The 21,284-nt window shown below is 36.7% G+C and overlaps 1 protein-coding gene across 8 annotated transcripts in view; it reads right to left on the bottom strand.

Annotated features, from left to right (window-relative positions):
* Nucleotides 1-2,933: 2,933 nt before the first annotated feature.
* Nucleotides 2,934-21,284, bottom strand: part of MAPK8 (mitogen-activated protein kinase 8) — a 104,535-nt gene continuing 86,184 nt past the window's right edge. For 4 of the 8 annotated variants that reach the window (XM_074337233.1, XM_074337235.1, XM_019730137.2 and 1 more), the window contains 7 exons: nucleotides 17,328-17,493; nucleotides 13,674-13,745; nucleotides 12,154-12,336; nucleotides 11,737-11,861; nucleotides 11,115-11,178; nucleotides 7,857-7,934; nucleotides 2,934-3,925 (listed from right to left, as the gene is read on the bottom strand). In XM_074337233.1, coding sequence (XP_074193334.1) covers nucleotides 3,780-3,925; nucleotides 7,857-7,934; nucleotides 11,115-11,178; nucleotides 11,737-11,861; nucleotides 12,154-12,336; nucleotides 13,674-13,745; nucleotides 17,328-17,493 — 834 coding nt within the window. In that variant the 3' untranslated portion in view covers nucleotides 2,934-3,779. Of the gene's footprint in view, nucleotides 3,931-7,856; nucleotides 7,935-11,114; nucleotides 11,179-11,736; nucleotides 11,862-12,153; nucleotides 12,337-13,673; nucleotides 13,746-14,102; nucleotides 14,175-17,327; nucleotides 17,494-21,284 lie in introns of all 8 variants that reach the window. The other 4 variants (XM_074337236.1, XM_074337238.1, XM_074337234.1 and 1 more) reach the window with 3 other exon arrangements.

Raw genomic sequence — 21,284 nt, 5'->3', positions numbered from 1 at the left:
TTATACGTGAGTCTCTCTTACTGATGCAAAGTATGTGTTTTACACACTTACTGGTATTGTGTCGACATTGGCTATAAAGTATTTCACACTCATTTATTATTCACACTCAGTAAAGATCTAAGAGCAAGGGCAACAGCTTACTTGGGAAAGCATAGAAAATTAGTGTGAGGTAGTTCAATAAAAACCTAGTTTAATTTGTAAGTTATTGTGAGAATAGAACATTGTGCAAAATTAATCCACAGGTAATATTTCTCAAAAGTTTCAGTAACGAAGAGAATCTAAACCAGAAATGGCCAGAAAGTGTTGCTCTTACTAGACTCTCCTTAAGAGCACTTAACTGAGAGCAGTTTGAAATTAATTAGGACTTCTGTTTTCCTTACGAGTTTTCTAATTGTACCCCAAACTACAACATTTCTGCTTCAATGCCCTTTACCTCTTTACCTTTCTTGCTATTAAGGAAAAATCAGTTTCCTCTAATTCAGGGAGAACCTAAGAGAGATCAGTAGAAACACAGTGTATACTACAATGTAAAGAATATGGAAGCGACATTTAAGAGGGCTGCTAGCGACAGAATGGTGGTGTTTGGTTTTTCTACGGTAAGAGAAGTGTCCTGGGTTCATGGGGCTTCATGCATTCACTCTACAGCTAATGTGTGACTAATGAACGACACTCACAAACAAACTACAACAGTTATTTCTGAAAACGGACTATGTTTCTACCTCAAAATGTGCAGGCTTGTGCCCAGGCAACACTGAGTAGTTAAGTCTTCATATGCGTAGCACGTACTGGCCGAGAACGTAAACCAAGTCTTATCTGTAACCCCGAAACAGCTTCACTTGCCTGCAACTGATTTTACTATCATCCGACACTGATGTCCTCCTCACCTTAATCTTTTCAGACCACACAGCAGGATTACATGGAACAGAAGAACAAAGGCTTAAGGGAAGTTTGCTGCTTCACATACAACCAGCCTCTCTGCATCGTTGAGGGGGTTGGTTGCGTGGTAGCCTCCTCACGAGGAAGTCTCGTGTGAGTGTCCGGCGCCCTTATCAGCGTGGAAGAGTGCACACCAGGACATGCAGCAGCCAAGGGTGTGTGACAAAATGAGAACTGTTCAGCAAACAGGGTGAAAAAGCTGAGATGCTCTCTATGTGTATGTTATAATTAAGCAATCCCAACAACAGTCATTTTACACATGGCCAGCATACATCAGAAGGTAACAGAAGTTACCAGGAAGAAAGATAACAAAAAAATTAGAATTAGTGTCTCTTTCCTAACCAATAAAGTTGAATAATAGATCTTGATCAAAATAATTTTCTGACAGTAAGACAATGCATATATTAAGTATATGAAGTTGAAAAACCAAAGTTATAAAATAAGCAAGGTGGCTTTACATGAGTACTGCCTGACAGATACCTTATTTGCAATTTCGTTTTTTAAGAAAACACGAATGTTTAAGATATTCTAAAGGTTTAAAAAGGTTATGAAATAAAATGCACAAGTATATCTTTAGCTTAACAGATTTAAGAGGGAAAGTTGTATTTAGATATTGCATTTTAGAAACCTAGGGCACACAACATTTAACAGACTTTGTTTTCAGGATATAATTTAAGTATTTTAGTCTACATTAACTAATAAGAGTTAATTTTCTCTAAATCAACTGAAACATGCTGGTTAGCAAGTGGGAGCTGGCATTTACAACACATCATACAGTAAGGACACCTGGTTTTCCTTGCTTAACCAAAATCTGTATCAAAAGAGATGGCTTATTAGTAATCAAACATAAAAGATGGGACTCTTCTGAGACCATGTCAGTTGTTAAAGTGCAATAGTGAAACGATCTATCCTAGAAAACAGAGCTGATTACCTGTCAAACTAATATAAACCAACAACACACTCTTGCTCATATTTCTCCATAAATCCAACGCTGTTCTACAATTCAAGGTGTTATCGTCTCAAAACTCTAATTTGCCTAATAAAATTAATGCACCATGTTGTATGAGTAGAAAAGGGATTAAAAGGCTGACAACTACAAGAGGGACGGGAAATCACTTTAAACCATCCAAAACAAACTTGCTATTTGAAAGCATATAAAAAGGCGACTGTATTTTCATCCTAAATATTGCACATTAACAATGACCTACAACACCTTCCTCAAAAGGAATTTTGTACTACATACGCAAATAACATGCCAAGCGAGCTTTCAGACACTGCATGCTGAGCTGCAACCAGACCTTGATCCTGCTGGTCACTAATTCCAGTGGGTCTTCTGCTGGAAACCTGTCCCTTATTTAAGTATGCATTTCCCAGTTCATTCCATGAACCCCCCCTTGTTCTGAATATAACAGAAGGTGCTTGGGGCATTACAGACAATGTATTTCAGAGATGAGACTTCAATGATGTTTTACTTAAGAAAAATTCGGTTATAGAGAAATAATTCTGCAGATATAAAATGTAAACAGTTAACATACACTTGTCAGGAGCAGCACCATTCTTACACTACTCAACATCCCACATTGCGTGTTTTATTGAAAATCAGGTATAAAAAAATGAAAGACTCAGACTAAATAATCACCACTTAAGCCTGCTCTGCTCAGTGTGAAGAAAACAGTCCTTAGAAAATGATACCCTATATATGGCTGTGTGCTACTATTTTCAGATGAACGGTATATTGCTCATTTGATACATCACCTACAGAAATCTAAGTAGGCTATGGAACCTCCTGACGGCTACTATAAATATGATTATGCTACAGGTAGAATCAAATGGCCAGAAACACCAGAACTGGTGCGCAACTGACTGACACTCTCACAGGAAAGCAGAAAGGTCCAAGGGCCCGAGGCTGCAGGAAAGGGAAGACCAGACTCTAGCCCATCACTGGGACCTGCAGCCTGAATAGATAGACTCAGTGTGTACAAAAACAGGCTCATAGCTAGGAGAAGTGAACCATCTGTTTATTTGCATTGAAATGTATTATTCATGACGTATCCTCTTGACTTGCTGTGATCATAAGCCTTAAGCATGCCACAGATTTGCAGAAAACACCATATTCTCTTTACCTACTTCTGTTGGGTGAGGTGGGGGTAGGAGGGTGGTGGTAGATGCCCAGCATCTTCAAAGACATGCTCGGAGTTATTCTGCCATTTAAATGATGGGGCTTTTGCCAAAATTCATGTAGGATCACCTACCAGTTGTGGTACCTAAGTTAGGATTGGCAAGTAGCAAATATTGGAGGTTTTTCTTTTAATGCGTTCATCACTTACAGTAGTTATTCCTGAATATAACTGGCTACAGGTCATTTTCCCTCACTCCTCTGGGTTATTTCATTGATAAGCACATAACCCTGAAGGACAGCATCATGAACAAAACATTTGAAATAAATTCTAATAAAAAAACTATAAAAATCTTAAATAATCCATGATATAGGCAAGTCACCACATAATAATTGCTTTGATAAACAAAATCTTACAAATTCAGTAAAAAAAAAAATCAGCAGCATAAGATAAAGCAAATATGCAAAAATTTTAAACCATGATAAAATAATTAGGTTTACATTATACAGTTAATTACAGCAAAAATACAATAATTTTGTTGCTGTTTTAAAACACAACTTAAGTTTTAAATTACATCACTTGAAATTTAAAAAAAAATAAACTACTTTACTGCAAAATGAATTCTACATTTTTGAAAAATCACTCAAAAATAAGACCACTGAATTGCTTCCAAAGTAGTTCTATCATCGACTAAACGACCCCCCTCCCCCCTCAAGGCCCAAGTAGTCATCTACAGCAGCCCAGAGGCCCGGCCGACGCTTCCAGACTGCTGTCTGTGTCCGAGGCCAAAGTCGGATCTGTTGACATTGAAGAGACATCATTGACAGACGACGATGACGATGGATGCTGAGAGCCGTTGATCACTGCTGCACCTGTGCTATGAGAAACAAACCAGCAAATCAGTTGCAGACAGAGCTGCAGACAGACCCAGCTACTCGTACTACACTGGCTAACTCCAGTGGTCAGCAATTTTTCTACTGGCTCACTAAAAATAATCATAAGCAATATTCAACACAATACTCATTTATAAACTCTTTTCATTGCGAGTTATGAGGCGAGAACTCTGCAAACCCGGAGTCCTGTCCTGCCCACAAACTTGCTTTTCAGTTCAAGATAAGAACTGTTAAATCCAAGCCACACTTAGAAATGGTCCTGCAGTGAGACTGGTTTCAGGCTGTGTGTGCACAATGCTGATAATACATGCAAAACTGTCTGCGCTGTCATTTATTGGAGCGAGGACCTATGACGTACGAGTTAAAAAGGTAACAACTACTGCCCTAATAAAAAATAATTTCTGACATCTTCTTATTGTCAAGTCCAAACAATACTTCTAGTATATCTTGTTTTAAAGCAAAAGCCAAGACAAAGGCTGAAATCATTTTAGTTGGAAAGGTCTTTAGTTCAACTGCCCCGGCTTACATGAGGTGACATGACTTGCCAGGGTCACTTGAGTGCCCTAGATAAACGCAGGTCTTGTAATTTCTATTATAACAAATGCTTGGTAAATGCAAATATGGATTTATTAAACAGTTGGGAAAGACCGCTTCCTTTACCAAAAGTATAGCCTAACAAGCATTTCCTGGATTTTAAAAAGCAATAGGAATACAGATGTTTCGTTTTATTTTGCTTCACCTCACTGCGCTTCGAGAGTGTTGCTTTTTTTTCTTTTTTACAAATTGAAGGCAAGACCCTCCACCAGCACAGAAATCATGACTTGTTTTACTGCGATACTTGCTTTGTCACGGTGGTCTGGAACCGAACCTGCAGTCTCTCTGAGGTATACCGTGCCTGTACTTATTAACCTATGGAGAAATCCTCTCAAGGTCAGGAAGTGGGAGGGAATGACCCTGGGGGGGGGGGGAGAATGTTAAAGTACTTACACTAGGTAAGTACTTTTGAACTTTATGACCACTAAATAAGGGTCATTCTAAATTTGAGTCTATTAAATAATGCAAGTTATACAAGAGTTCTTAAGAATACATTTATGGAATAAAAGCAATGGTTTTCAAAATGAGCGATAAGAAGAATTTCTAGAGGTGAGTTTCAGGCAGCCAACAATGCTAAAACTAAGCAGGTTGAAAACCACTGCTCCAGAACCCAGCATTCTCAGTGTTTGAAATTAACCCTCCGTTCTGAGTCATAAGACACTTAAATGTGAGAGCTTGTCATCAAATGTAACAAGGTAATAGCCAGGAGAGTAGGAACAGGCACATCTCTAGGGCACTGGGGAGGGGACCAGGACAGAAAGGAATGGAGCCACAAGGGCCGAGCAGGTGGTCGGAGGTACAATGGGAAAGGAAAGCAGACTGAGTGCTTGAGGCCTTGACAGCAGAGGAAAGGAGAGATGATAACCGTTCAGACCTCATACATAAAGGTCCAGTAGGTTCCAGCCACAGTGAAATGAATGTACTATACTGGTTTAAAAGTTCAACCCCTGCAACACTATAGGACATGCCTGACTGAAGAGACTACAATCCCACAGCTAGCTTTGAAGATTTATACTGAAACATTCAATTCATGAAAGGGTATACTTTTATATATACTTTTCATGCTTCCATTTTTTTAATCCAAATTTCCTAATCTGATAAAGATTAACTTTTAAATGCATCATAATTGGTTATTTTTTAAATCTGAAAATTAAATACCTCAGAAAAGAAAAATACTTGTCTTTTTCTGAACTTTAAAGCAATATAGCAGTTCTCAAATATCTGAATGACAATAATATGGCAAGTCTTTAACTTCAGCTATCTGGGTCATTCCCCTCTCAGAGGAGTCTCTCCATTCAAAGGCATGCAAACTCACTTTAATTATTAGCCAAAGCAAAATAAAGATAAGAAGGTAAGAGAGTGGGAAAACTGCCTCTTTTTTAGAAATCAAGTAGAAATGGCATTGTGATTATCTGATATTTTAACGTCAAAGACTGTTCCTTCCATTTTTGTATATAATCAGGCAACCAAATATTTTTGTAACAGCTTTACTTTCTTCTTTGCAAGCCATGAGAATCCAGAAAATGTCTAGAAACCTACAGTCCTGTCTTTTCTATTGCTTCTTTTGTAACCACAGTCAAGTGTGGTCTATGATCCAAAACTTATAAATTAAGAACAACAACAACAAAGAAGAACAAATACAGCTGCTCTATTTCATGAGATTCCGTTTACTCAAACATCCAACACTTTCTTAGGACGTGCCGCTTACTAGGGTAGTATGTGACAGCAGAACATTCTCCCAAATAATAGACTTTTCAAATCCCACTTGGGCCTTCATCATGAGCACTCAATTATAATACTACTGCTGTTTTTCAATATAAAGCTAATTAATGAACTCTGCTATTAAAGCACAGCTTTTGTTACAACTAAATTCTACATAAAAGCTGTTGAAACCAATTTATATTTTCAACAGGATCTGTATTATAATTTGGAAGATTGCATTCCTGATCAAGGATTTAAAAAAACAACAAAATTAAAAACTCTAAAATATAACCAAAAATATCACAGAAAGCTACAAAAATTATTTAAGCAAATACGTTTACAGTACAACAAAACGGGCATCTGAAAAACTCTAAAGTTCTTATCTATAAAGATACAATATCCAACTTTTTTCTTAGAATGTGGAAAAGTTTACAAGGGATAACTAAAAAGGCCTAGTTTTACTCAAATTCAAGGAATACCTGTTAAAACACTACTCAGCCTTCAAGGTTCAGCTCAAATTTCATCTCTTTTATAAAACTGTCGTAACCTATATAGCCAGCAGTCTCTGCTGCCAGCCAGAGGCCATACGGGATGCTGGGAAAACCAGGCTCTTTGAAATGACTGATAAACATGGCTTCAAGTATTACCTTTTCTACATAATAGATTTGTAATCTTTCTTTTTTAACTTTTATTTATTTAAGTGCATTTTTCCAGTACCCATCAGCTCCAAGTCAAGTAGCTGTTTCAATCTAGTTGTGGAGGGCACAGCTCACGCTGGCCTATATGGGGATCGAACTGGCAACCTTGTTGTTAAGAGCACCGCACTCTAACCAACTGAGCTAATTGGACGCCCAGATTTGTAATATTATGTCATTTAATTTTTCTGAATTTCAGTTCTCTTATCTGTAAAGGGTGCATAAGAATCCATCCTTCGGGGTCCTGAGGGCTGAATTAAAATAAAGTCACAAACCACCAGTGTCTGTCATGTAGTATTTACTTAATATGTACATGCTGCCTGTTATTTAACTTTTTCCCTCAATTCCTTATGATTTTACAAATACTAAAACTAAATATGATGAGCTTATGATAAAAGAAAATGTTTAATTCCTGCAAACCAGTTTTCTTCTTAGAGACAGAACACTTTCTTAGTGGTATTTTTAATGTTACTGACTTAGTTCAACAAATCAAAAGTATCAAAAACAGAAAGATGGTAACTTGTTATCATATGCACCAAATTTTACAATGAAGCTTTAGCTGATTTATGCAAAGTAAAGACTGTTAAAATCGTAGAAATCGTAGAATTTAAGTATAGTGAATTGTGAGAAACTTCTTTAAAAACAAGAAAACAATGTCAACAAAATAATCTGTTCTTTAATGGAATGTCAGTATCACAGAAAAAGTGCATTTGATGAAGTCAGTTACTAATACATTAGCATGATGTATTGGGCCAACAGCATACCAATGCTTTCCAATATAACCACCCAAATTGTACTCTTTATGCTTATTAAATTTTGAATAATAGTAGTATATGGAAAGAACTACAGGTTTCAGGCCACTGAAGATTATAGCACAATATGTAAACGATAATCTTAACCAAGCTTATATTGTAACCAACCTAAAGGAGAGGGCTGCCCCCGTATAACTCCATTCTTGGTTCTCTCCTCCAAGTCCATAACTTCCTTGTATATCAATTCTGAAAAACAGGTGAACATAAACAAACTTATTTCTCAAAGTCTGAGAGCCATTCTCACAAGATATGAATGTTTCAAGTAAACATTTTTTTACACACATTAAGTATTTAGAATAGCGTCTTCCAATGGCAGAGGTCCGTAAGTGTCAGCCTAAGATTCAAAGGTGTTAAAAACAATTCTTTGATCCTCAACCACAAATTATGTTGAAAGGAACAAAATCTCTGCCTTAACTAATGTTCCTAAAGTTGGATTAAGGATAGAGCTGGGATTAGAAGCTTTATCTTGTTTACTCCACCAGCACTTTGTACTATAGTGTACGTTACCATACCGCTATCATTCTGTACTACATATGCTTGTTGAATTGTCTCAGTGAGGACTCCAATCACATCTGTCTTATTAACTTCTATTTCCTGAGTGCTGGTGTAGTACCTGGTACACTGTAGGTGCTTACCCAGAGACCTGTTAAAAGATTTAAATGAAAGAGTGTATGGAAGCCTTTTTAACACAATGGAATATAAATACATTGTTATTAAAGAAGCAGGTAGCTACACTTCAACTGCTTCTGAGCTGAAGCATGACAAGCTACCACTGCCAAGATCTCCCCCTGGAATCCTGTTCTCTTCCTAGGCTCTGGGCAGTGAGTGAACTGCTGTGAGGACCGCTCGCTCCCACCAGAGACTGATCCGCGGTGCTGCCCTGCGGGTGCACGTGTCTCTTGCCTGTATTCCCCTCCTGAGTGATTCTGACATCAAGTGTGAAGAGCCTGTGACTTTGAATGTCTACTTAAGAAGAACCTTAAGAGTCCTTTTGAGCACTGAGCCTTGAGCCTCTCTCTTGAGCCTTGCCTTTGCTCGGGGCCCGCTCCAAACCCTTTGGAGTATACTTTTTCTCTTAATAATAATGCCACCTTGAGCCCTGAGCCTTGAGCCACTTTTCTCAGTGCTAAGCCTGCTCCTAACTCTTTAGAAGATACTATCCTTTCTAACAAACTTCTCTCTAACTACTTAAAAAAAAAAAACAAATAAAAAGAACCTTAAGAAGAACCTGGTGGATGGCACAAAGCCATTATTCATCATCTTTTTTGGGTCACGGAACCCTCTGAGAATTGCATAAAAGCAATGAACTCTCTTCTGAAAAATGTACAAGCCAGAAATGTTGCACAGAATTTTAAGGAGTCTGTAACTCTTCAAACTTCTGATAAAGAATCTCTGGTTATGGAGTATGACAATGTTTATGTTGGTCATAAGGTAAAACAAGTCGGTATGTTGGAATGAACAAGAGCTAGAAACACCTGAGTTTGCTTGTACTTGGACTTGGAAAGAGAAAAACAGGAAGTCTCCATAGAGGAAAAGAATGGGAGATGCTTTTCTTTAAAGAAACAAAAAGGAATGACAGACATTTCAGATAGGAGGACTTAAAAAACAAACAAACCAACCAAAAACAAAACAGTACCACTTTGTGAAAAGGGATTAAGGTAGAAGAACCAAAGCTAATTAGGAGTACTAATTAGGCAAAGTAATCTGTAGTTAATGGCTTTGGCAATGGATTTTTCTTTGTGTTATGATGCTAAAACTCTTAAGCATATCTTGAGAAAGGCAGTTTGTAGGTAATTACTGAACTGCACTTGGGGCTAGGAGAAAAAGATACAGAATAAAGGTTAACATGTTTAATCAAAAATCCCACATATATATCTCTATACAAACAAAAATACTATATTTCACTGATTTTAAGATGCAGTTTTCCACAGTTTAGTATCTCTGAAAGTGGGTTGTATCTTATAACCAATGGCACAGTGCAACCATTGGTAGAGTTTTCTTTCTTAGTGGTACATTCTAGTGTGTTTTACAATTGGTAGCCTATTAAGATTCCATGAGATACCGTAAATGTCTACAGTAATGTAATGATATATAAAAATATCAGGTTAGATATTTTACTACATACTCTGGTCCACAGTTATATGCTTGTACATTACCTATTACACATACAGATGCACCAGGTCCTACCCAATTCTATCATTCTGCTGGGCTCTACAGAGTCTAACTATCTGTCTCCCAAAGTCAACTCAGAGAAAAGTAATCTCTGGTTATTCCTAAGAAGAATCAAATTCACTCCTCCCAAATAAATTTATAGATGGATTACCTGTTCTGGTTTACACCCCTCCAGTCCCTTTTGCTTTCCCAGTATTTAGGTACTTAGTGCTTAACAGTATGTCTTCTGTATCCATTTTAAGATCAGGTAAAACAGGGGTCAAGTGACTTGCCCAAAGTCATGTAGCTACAAAAGTGGTCCAAACACGAAATCACAACAGCACAAACGGACGTAAACAGGATCAAAAAGTTACCTGGCCTAACTGTCCCAGGGAATCTTTTAAAGAAAGAAATATTTTAACATTTCCATGACTATCAAAACATTATTAATGTTCAATCACATTTGTAAAATAAAACTACTATATTAGATTTGCAAAGATTAAAAATTAACTCACTCTTCTGGTGGTGGTGGTAGGGGCAAGGGGGTAAAATAGAAATTCCTAACAGTGCTGCTGGAAGTGTAAACTGCTATACTTTCTTTGAAGAGTAATCTGGAAAGAACTGAAAAAGCTTCTTTGGCCCAGGAAATCCTGCAAGGTTTTTCTTAGAGGCATGTGCTCACGTGTGTACAAGAACACCGCAGTTGTCTGTAACAAACTGGACACGACTTAAATACTCTTCAAGTAGGAGCTGGATATAGAAACTGTGACGCAGCTGTACAACAGAATACCACCTATTGAACCAAAGGAGCCAGGTATGTGGAGCAAGAGACAATAATCTCCAAAATATATGATTATATCAACAAAGCAAGTGAGTACAGTGTGTAACCATTTGGGATTAAAATAGGGTGGGAGAAGAAAAAGGGGAGGGAGACACCAAACACATATGCTTATAATATCTGTAGACTACGGAAGAACAAAAAATTCCAGGAAGCATTAATGATGTGTCTGTGTCTGGGGTGGGGGACATGAGAAAGTAGGATTAAATCAGGACGGAAAGGAGACCTACTTTCTACTTTTGCACAAAATAATTATATCACCAAATATGACTATGAATAATGGAAAATATCTTTAATTTCCCCAAGATGATGAATAAATCAACATAAAAAGCCAGAAGCTCTCTCAGCTTCATCTCTAAGAATCTGGTGAATATTACCTTTCCATTCTTCTATTGTGTGTTCCCTTTCATCTAACTGCTTGTCAGGTATCTTTGGTGGTGGCTGAAAAACACAAGGTGACAATAACCAAGTAAGTTTATTGGGAATATATAATTTCTTTATAATTATTTGAAATATTAGCCAGACAGAAAGGTTTGTAAAAATACATTAGACCAAGATTGATCAAATCATTAACCTTCGGATATAGAGAGACTAGTTTTGGAACACTCCTTCATGACAGGAAAAAGGATGTTTAACCACCTTTTTCTTTCCTTCCAGCTTTTAAAATGGTCACATTTTATCTATATCATAGAACTGCGCTATCCTTTGAACACAGTAATTTGTTTTATAACTAAGTTAGGATTTTCTCCCAAAGCACTCGATATTCTAGCTCATCAGATCAGGTATCAAGGCAAGAAGGCAACAATAGTGAGATATAACTTTATTTCGTGTAGGAGGTACTTGGATATGTTCATTAACAAGTTACTTTTAATGCAAAAACAGAAAAACATCATCATTTATCTATAATCTTATTTAAAATTAAAATGCCTCCTCCAAACCTAACTTTAATTCTAACTGTAAGAGGCAATATATTCTTCAAACACTAAAAAAAGAACTTACAGCTTCTGCTTCAGAAGGGTCATACCAGACATTGATGTACGGGTGCTGGAGAGCTTCATCGACAGAGATCCTTTTAGATGCATCAATTACCAGCATTTTGGATAACAAATCCCTTGCCTGACTGGCTGCAAAAATAATGATGTTAATGTACATGTATCTCACAAAAAGGTTTTTAAATTATCAGTACATTTCAGAAACTTGAAATTATCACTTATTAAAAAGTATGTGTTTTAAAAAGAATAGATTTTATTATAAAATCAGGTCATACATACGATAAAAAAATAGTTACAGAAAAAAAATAACTAAAACCTCACTTTGTTCCACTACCCAGAGATAGCCTTGGGCTATGTCCCATAATAACATGAATATACACATACAAAATGGGATTAAATATATATATATATTTATAAAAAGTACCTTTCAGTTTGTTGTGTTCTGAGTCAGCTGGGAAGAGTACATCAGGGAAGAGCTTCTCAAAGCTATATCCAGCATATTTAGGTCTGTTTTCAACATAAGTCCTTACTGTTGGTTGTAGTTTCTTCATGAATTCAGGACATGGTGTTCCCAGCTGTTCAATAACTTTATTCCATTGATCAATATCTAATATCAAGTAGCTAAGAAAAATACTCTGTATCTAATGTTCAACACATTAGTCATATCCATATTAAAATAGTAAGAAAACAACAATTTAAAAAATCCTAAGAATGTGGCAGTTATAAAGCTTATATCTTACAGCCACCTTGCAAAAGACAGTAATTGTAGGTGGACAAAAAAGATCAATAACAAGCTTTGTGTGTAATCCTTATGTAGAGAGCAAGTGTGTGTGTGTTTATGTGTCTCATACTGATTTTATCATAAAAATGGAAGCTTAAACTAACAAATTCCACATACAAATGACAAGTGATTCAAAGAATGATAATTACTACCCCTAGGGACTCTAAATATAAACTGTACACAATTCTAGAATACAAAATTTGCCTTTCTTTTCAGCTTATCAGAAAATGTCAGTACATATCCTAGAGCCTAAGAAATATTTCTTATAATCTGTCCTGTTTTTTTCCTTTTTGTGTGTGTTTTTCTTTAGTTTTCTACAATAACAGAAAATGACCAGTAGCAATAAAAACGATGGCTTTGACAAAAGTGGCATTTTCTTTTGCCATTCTTTGTTTAATGTATGTTAATAAAAATTTTTTAAAGCTCTGAAACTTATGAAAACGAATCAGTATTTTGGTAAGTTGTAAGACTACTTTTGCTTGAGTTTTTACATTCCCAGTCCCTCCTGCAGACTAAGACCTAAAACTTTCTTACTGCAACCCAGTGCATAAGGCTTTTCCCATTCCTCTTTCTAAAATAATTGTGTTACTAGCTGATAAATACGTAACAGATCACTCACTGGTAATATAAATGCATGAATCCTAATCTACTCATCACCATAAAACTATTATTATTGCTGAAATTCTCAGATGAAAAGATCAGTATTGTTATGTTGAGAAATGAGACAACAACCAAAAGACATGAAACGCATAGAACATTAACAAAAAAGTGGTGAGGGGAGGGGGACAAATCAAAAGGATGACCAGAGGCAACAGACAATTCCAAAATTCATATTAAAGTCCTAAGTACTTCTAGACTTACTCAAGTGTATAATTATTAGACATTTTTAATGCAAGCCATGATTTTTGATTTAGGTTAAATAAATCAACTCAAACACAGCAAGGTAACTGTGGATAATTAACTTGAGCCAGTGCTCAGAATTAACATATGAAACAATCAATAAATGAGGGAAAGGAAAGTCTATGTCAAATAGCAGGTGGTATTTTGAAAGAGCAGAGCAATTTAACAATATTATTAGGGACAGACAAAATACATTATACCCGACCAAGCTGTCATACATTTTGACCTTTAGAAACTACACTTTAGGCCAAAGATAAGGATACGATCTGTACCTGGGAACAAAACACCACCTTTGATCATTTCTCCCATGATGCACCCAACTGACCAAATGTCAACTGAAAACAAAATGCAATGACATTAACATAAAGATTTTGGTTAAAATAAAAAAAAAATAAACATTAAAAGAAAATCACACACACCATGTATACTTTAAAATTATAGAAAGCAGTATAAAATAAAAATGAGTGACAGTGAATGTGCTCTAACTACCAGCAGAGACTGTATGTCCTACTGCCAGATGCAGTCTACAAATATTTCAGCTTATCTCAACCATTTTTGAACTATAACAGCCACAAACTTTATGTCTGTTTAAAAAACCCCACATGTATGAAAGTACCATATTCATTTTCATTAGAGAACATAAGGAAGTTCATCACCTAACTGATTAAACTGCTGAAGCAGCACAAGGATACAGTCCCTTCCTGGAAAGAGGATTTTGTGGCAAACCATTTCTCCCATAATGCACCCCACAGACCATAAATCCACTATATGTTTGCAGCACAAAAGAAGGAAAAGCAAAGCAAAAGGTTGTTAAAATCAAAGAAGCATAATATGACTGCATTATATAAAAAACTACAAAATATCACAAAAAGAAAAAAGTGATTTTAATTTTAGCTAATGGAATAATTTAAAACAAAATGTTTTTCAAATGGCTTTGATTCACAAAAGCAATCGTGAAGTGTGGCCTTTTAACTACATATCTAATTTTAAAGTGAGAGTTACGCACAGAAATCACATGATTAAAAATTCTACACATTTTGTCACTGAAACTTTGTTTATAAAATATAAAATAGAACCAAACACAAACTTTGTTGTAAGATTGAAAAATATATGAGGTAGCAAAATTCAAAAAAATAAAACCTTGATACTATTTTGAGGTTCAACTGTGCATTATACTCTCTCTTTAAGTCAAATAAAAGAAAAAAGCATGAGCAGAAAAATCTAGTATATTCAAATATTTGACAGAAAAAATGCATTTCTATGAATAATTACAGTTTAAAAATTAATCTAAAGTTCTTTAGAAATCTTCAAACTGGATTTCATAAATTCATTTGAGTAGTGCTATGCTTATTCTGAATCAAAAGTCATGTTTTCTTGACAACATTATGGTGTATTTACTGTACTATCCCCAAAAGGAACAAGTGCATAGAGAATGAACAAATGATCAATTAAGAAAACTTAGCAAAAGAAGTTATTCCATGTTTTTCATCTAAAGTTTTTAAACCCAAAGAAGTGAACAGCTTTTGATTTCAGAAGTGAGTTTTGGCTGAAGAGAGTATGAAAGTTCCTACTTTAAATGGGAACTCCAATCAACACCAACCAGAATCTGCTAGACACAGAAATAAGCGATTTGTGGGTCTCCACCTGTTTCATTAAAACTAACAATACACCCTGACTTTTTGTATCTCTGGGTTTGAAAATCAGATAAAAAGAGAGTAGGTGCTTGCAGTTTAATAGGAGAACAGGGAAAGAATGAGTATTTAAACGGAAAGCCTTCGAAGCTTGCATTTGTTTTTGAAGTTTGAGGGTCCAAATTCTTTACAAGCAAAAGAGGAAAAGGGCAGAATTGGATGCAATGGACGTTAGAGAGATACACCCTTTACCATGTGGGAGGACTTAGGAAATTAAAGTGTACTTTCTAATGCATTCTTATAAGGAGACTGCTAGTTCATTACAGAATTGGAAATACATTTTGGAAATCCTGTGGGACTAAAGTTTCTCTAAAATTTCGTATTAAAATACATACAAATGTTTTTTTTTATATTTATGGTACATGGTTCAACTTCCAAGGATAAAATTTTAGAGGAAAGTTAATATACATAAATCAGTTCAGAGAAAAAATTTTTCCAGGGTTTTCATTTTTTGGCAAAAATCTATTACAATACATTTTCTCTATAGATTTTATAGAAAATGGCAAACTTTAGTTAAAAAACCAGGATACAACGTATGTAGGTAACTTAAGAAAAACATATTTTTAAACAGATTTTGAAAGCTATAAGTATGGAGAAGTTGTTGTCTGGGTCAGTGAAGACTTTCTCAGAACACGATAAGCCTGGTTCAGACACACAACTAGCTTTAAAGGGTCTAACTGCTTATCCTATTAGGCAGTTTAAATATATTCCATTATATCATACTTTCCCAAAAGCTTTGAGGTAGTTTGCAATACAAGACAAAATAAGAGTTGTTAAAACAAGTGGGGATGGGTGGGTGGGACGGGAACGTGCCACTAAAAGAATGAAGTTCTTATATTTAACCTTGTGTGCTAATGTAGTTATCATGATTAAGCATTCCATTTGACTCAGTTTCCTGAGCCCCCCCCCCAAAAAAAAAAAGGCAATAATGTGATCTACATAATTCTTATCTAAGAGAAAAAGCATGTCAATTCTTTACATGTTATTTTTTCTTGGTGCTAATTTCTGGTAGAGAGCTTTCTCCCAAGATCACATTTTTAGGACACTGAGTAACACACTACACAGTATTTGTGACAGGCGATGGTTTTACAGCAAAAGCAGAAGCAGCCATCATGCTGGTTACTTGAAGTATCAATACTCAAAAAAAAAAAAAAAAAAGAAAAGAAAAGAAAAGAAAAAAGTAAGTCTAATACTAAACGCAGTTCACTGAATTCTACAGGGTATAAGACAATTTTAGGTAGAGAGTAAGAAAACAAAACAGCATGTTTAAGAACAAAAGAATAGTAAATGTTTAAAGTATTTGTTTTTAATTAGCTCAGAAAAGGAAATTAAGCTAAAATCCTCAGTTCAATGTTACCTTATATAAAAAAGAATCCTGAAGACTGACTTAATACAGTTTCCTGACTCAAAGTGAACTGCTGTTCCAGAGTCCTTGCTAGAAAAAACATCTAGGTCCTATTCTAGGGAGTATTTCGGATGAAGTTACCACATTTAAAAACTTATAGCTTAAGTCAATAAAATCCTGTGCAGACTTATCTCCTAAATGTTTGGGAGTCAATAACATTTCTTCTTAAATTAAACAGAAATATATGTATACCTTTTTTAAACTCATGAATTTTCTTCAACCTTGATTCTAATGCTGGTGTGTGTGTGTGTATTACACACACAACTAGATATGCCATTGTTTTAAGGCTGGACACAGGGCTTTGATGAAACACTGTTCCTACAAAAGGTCACCTTAATTATCCATCAGCTTTGAAGAATGGCTTTACTGTAGCTCTTGAAGTTTACACTAAGTACTATTGCTATTAACTTTAGTCTCCAGGTTGGAAATACGAGCAAATGTCATTAACAGAAAACTAGGATTACTACTAATGATAAACTGTCAGCTCACTGCATATTCCTTTGAAACCATGTTAGAAATACTCATTTTCAAGTTATAGGAAAGCAAATGACATATATTCTGGTTTAGGGGCCATGGCAACAAATTCTTTATCCAACAGTAGTGTTGATGGTTATGCATTTGTATTTAAATAAACAGGGCCCCCCAAGTTTTTCCAAACATTTATGACAGAATTTATAGTTAGTTTCAAACTACTGATAAACATTTCAAACAGTGACATACATTTAACTCTACGCACTTCAGCTTAAATATTTACATAAGAAACCTGATAAACAAAAGCAGACAAATCAGAACAGTATTTCCAATAAAGAGTGTTTGCTGACCGTTTTCTTTGTAGCCCATCCCTAGGATGACTTCAGGCGCTCTGTAGTAGCGGGTCACTACATAAGGTGTCATCATAAAACTAGTTCCTGCAGTCCTGGCCAGTCCAAAGTCAAGAATCTTCAAAGTGCAGTCTGATTTTACTACTATATTACTGGGCTTTAAGTCCTTCAAAGAATAAAAATAAAAAATGACTGCTATGATATATACAAATATTTCGCTCTTCACAAGTTATCAGATCTCTTGTAAAACAATCATGCTAATTATTTCTCTCACCATACCTGGTATCACGGCACAGATTCATCACAATAGGCTAACTGGAGAAATTAGCCTGATAGCATTTTAACTTATGAGTTAAACTTTAAGTTATTTTAACTTTAAGTTATTAGAGAAGTTAGGAATGTTTTATTTGCTGGAAATTATGATTAGCTAGCAATTTTCGATCAAGGGGAGTAAAAGTGACTTGGAAAGGCATCTGAAAGCTCACGTAAGAACTATTATTATAAAAGAAAAAGAGAGTCTTTTTATTTTTTATTTTATTTTATTTTGGGGAAGGGAAACAGGACTTTATAGGGGAACAGTGTGTACTTCCAGGACTTTTTCCAAGTCAAGTTGTTGTCCTTTTAATCTTAGTTGTGGAGGGCACAGCTCAGCTCCAGGTCCAGTTGCCATTGTTAGTTGCAGGGGGTGCAGCCTACCATCCCTTGTGGGAGTTGAACCCGCAACCTTGTGCTTGAGAGCCCACGCTCCAACCAACTGAGCCATCTGTCACTGGCCCAAGTGGGAATCGAACCGGCAGCCTTCAGCGTTAGGAGCACGGAGCTCCAACCGCCTGAGCCACCGGGCTGGCCCCAGAGAATCTTTCTTTTAAAAAATTCAAAGTCACAGTAAGTTTTATTATAGATATTACAAATCAACAATGGGCCATTCTATGTCAATCCCAGCAAGCGTCACTTGACCTTACAAGTTGGCAGATGTTCAATTCTAAAGGACTGAACTAGTCGTCAGCAGATTCCCATCACTGATTTCCCACCCCAAACCACACAAATTTGTTTATAAAAGTTTTGTCTGCTCATAGAGGTAGGACAGTATTGTCTCGGTGTCAGTAATCTATAAAATTACTTGCTGCTCATGCTACTAAATAACATCTTTGTGAACAATTTCCCATCTGACCCCAACCTTAAAGAATTCTGTGCTATGATCATTAAAAGAAAGGAAGCAGCATGAACACTCATGGCTTCCAGTTCAACACATTTGCCTGAAAGCTCCGATGAGTCTTCTTTATAAACCAAGAGACCAAGCACATACTCACAACACAGACACATTTTGTCACTGGTACTGACACGCAGTACAGACACTGAACACCAGTGGTTCATGCAATCAGGGGAGAAGACAGCCTGGAAGACGCTCACTTTTGTAAAGTCTATATCCAGAAATAGATGGACGTTGTCTTTAGTGCATTTTGATAGGCAATCATGGATGTAACCTAAAAACAAACTGTCAAAAATGCCTTAGAGTATTACCTGAAATTCATCTTTGTATATCAATATGTACCTTTCTACGGATGTTAGAACCACTGCTAACTGTATGAGAAGAATAACTGAATGTGTATGACTGAGGCAGAGGCAGTGAAACTAACCGAATAATGTTCAGTCTTCTCTCCCACCCATTTCCAGCCTCCTCACAGTTAGGCGGGCAAGTCTAACTGTGACTAGTTCAGGTCAATGCGATGTGAGTGGGAGCAAAGAATAGAAGGGCATCCTGTTGTCACCCTACTTTGGTCATTAGTGACATTCCAGACAGCGGACCCTCTGTCAACCTGGGTTGCTGAGCACCACCCATTATGACCAGCACTGGACAAGCAATGTGGGATGTAAACTTGAGTTGCATTAAGCCACTGAGAATTCTGCATAGCCTAATTGTGATATTGTGGTTTATAATAAGAAATATATATTTGTTCTCTGTCCCGATTAAGAGCTCCTAAAACCCTTAGAATTTCCTAAGTGATAAGAGCAACAAGGTGAAAGGACTGCTTTTTGCTATTCATGAAAAGCCCCCTTCAAGCTACCTCTGAGTTTATGTTAATGAGTGACTTTCCAAAAGCCCAAAAGGATGGGGGCTGGTTGCCAGGGGAACCAATGTTATTAGATATTGGAACTTTCAGCCCCACGCTCAGACGTCCTGGGTGGGCAGAGGGGCTAGAGATTAAGTTCAATCACCAGTGACCAATGATTTAATAATAAACATGCCTATGTAATGAAGCCTCCATAAAATCCCAAAAGGACAGGATTCAGAGCACTTCCTGGTTGGTGAACACATGGACATCAGGGGACAGTGGCACACCCAGAGAGGGCATAGAAGCTCCACACCCTTTGCACATACCTTGCCCTATGCATCTCTCCATTTGGCTATTCCTGAGTTATGTACTTCATGACAAACTGGTAATCTACTAAGTAAAATGTTTTCCTGAGTTCTGTGAGCCACTCTACAAATTAATTGAACCTGAGGAAGGGGACATGGGAAATCTTCAAATTATAGCCAGTAGGTCAGAAGCACAGGAACAGCCGGGGCTTGTGACTGGCATCTGACATGGGGGCAGTCTTATGGGACTGAGCCCCTAATTTGTGGGATCTGGTGCTATCTCCAGGTAAATAGTGTCAGAATTGAGTTAAACTATAGGATACCAGGCTGGTGGCCAGAGAATCTGAGACTTGTTTGCTGTGGGCAAAACCTCCACACATCTGGTGTGAGAAGCAGAGCTGTAGTAAACACATAGGACAGTTTTCCCTTTACACTACTCTATTCTAACACTGAAATTGGTGCCAGGAGTGCAGTCACTATTATATGAACACAGGATCACAGCTTAGCAATGGAGCAGCAGGTAGCAAGGAAACGAACATCAAGGATTGGAAAAGTGATCCAGGTTATACAGTAGCAATACATTTCATGACACTGTCATCTGCAATAACCTGGAAGCACAGCACTTGAATAATGAACTTGGAGCTCCAGAATACGTGCTGGCAAATTAAGGCCTGCCTGTTTTTGTAAAGGAAGTTTTATATATATCGGAACACAGTCATACTCATTCAATTACCTATTGTCTATGGCTGTTGTGTTAGAATGGCAAAGCTGAGTAGCTATTACAGAGATTGTATCCTTTGCAAAACCTAAAATTATTATGTGGTCTTGCCTTTGCAGAAAAAGTTTCCTGACCCTGCTCTAGAAGAAGAGATTAGAAAGCAGAACTTTAGCAGTGTGTGTTTGTGGCTATTGGCTGCATTTGAAAGAACTAGACACTTTAAAAGTAGAAATGAAAGGGATCAGAAAGTGTAGAATTGCAGGGCCTTGCCATTGTGGAAAAGTTAAATGCTACTAGACACTTCAAAAACAAAAAAGGGCAGATGGTTCAAATATCTCCCCCTCCAGCCCAGCATACTCCTTCCCTGTACTGATGAGCCCAATCAGATGACTTGGTTTGACCAACGGAACGTGAGGAAACGCGATGTGCACGAAATCTGAAGAGAAGCTGTAAATGTGCTTGATTAGCTCGGCTCTTGCTCTTCTATCTTTCACCATGAGAAAAGGACGTGCCCCAGGAAGGCACTCCTTCAGCCTGGACACTGAAACCGGAACATGCAACAGACCCTGAACCTGACCCCATGATCTGAAGCAGTGCCACACAGACAACCTGCAAACCCAAGCAAGCAATAAATGCTGTTTTAGGCCACTGATAGCTTGGACTTGTTTCTGAAGCACCATTTTCACATAATTCTAAAGGCCCTTGAGAGAAAAAGACTTGTAAAATCTTTCAACTGATGAAACTGAAGCCTGAACGCTTAAAGTTACATATTAAGGTCCAGTGAGCTAACAAATGTGCTTTGAAAAGAACTGTAGTTAAAAATATAAAAAGTGTCTGAGAGAGCTATACTATCAAAAAACAAACAAACAAAAACAAACAA

This window comes from Rhinolophus sinicus, linkage group LG07 (genome assembly GCF_036562045.2).
Source record: "Rhinolophus sinicus isolate RSC01 linkage group LG07, ASM3656204v1, whole genome shotgun sequence".
Taxonomy (NCBI): Eukaryota; Metazoa; Chordata; class Mammalia; order Chiroptera; family Rhinolophidae; genus Rhinolophus; species Rhinolophus sinicus.
Note: the sequence above shows the minus strand (reverse complement) of the source record. Positions and strands in the feature narration are given on the sequence as shown.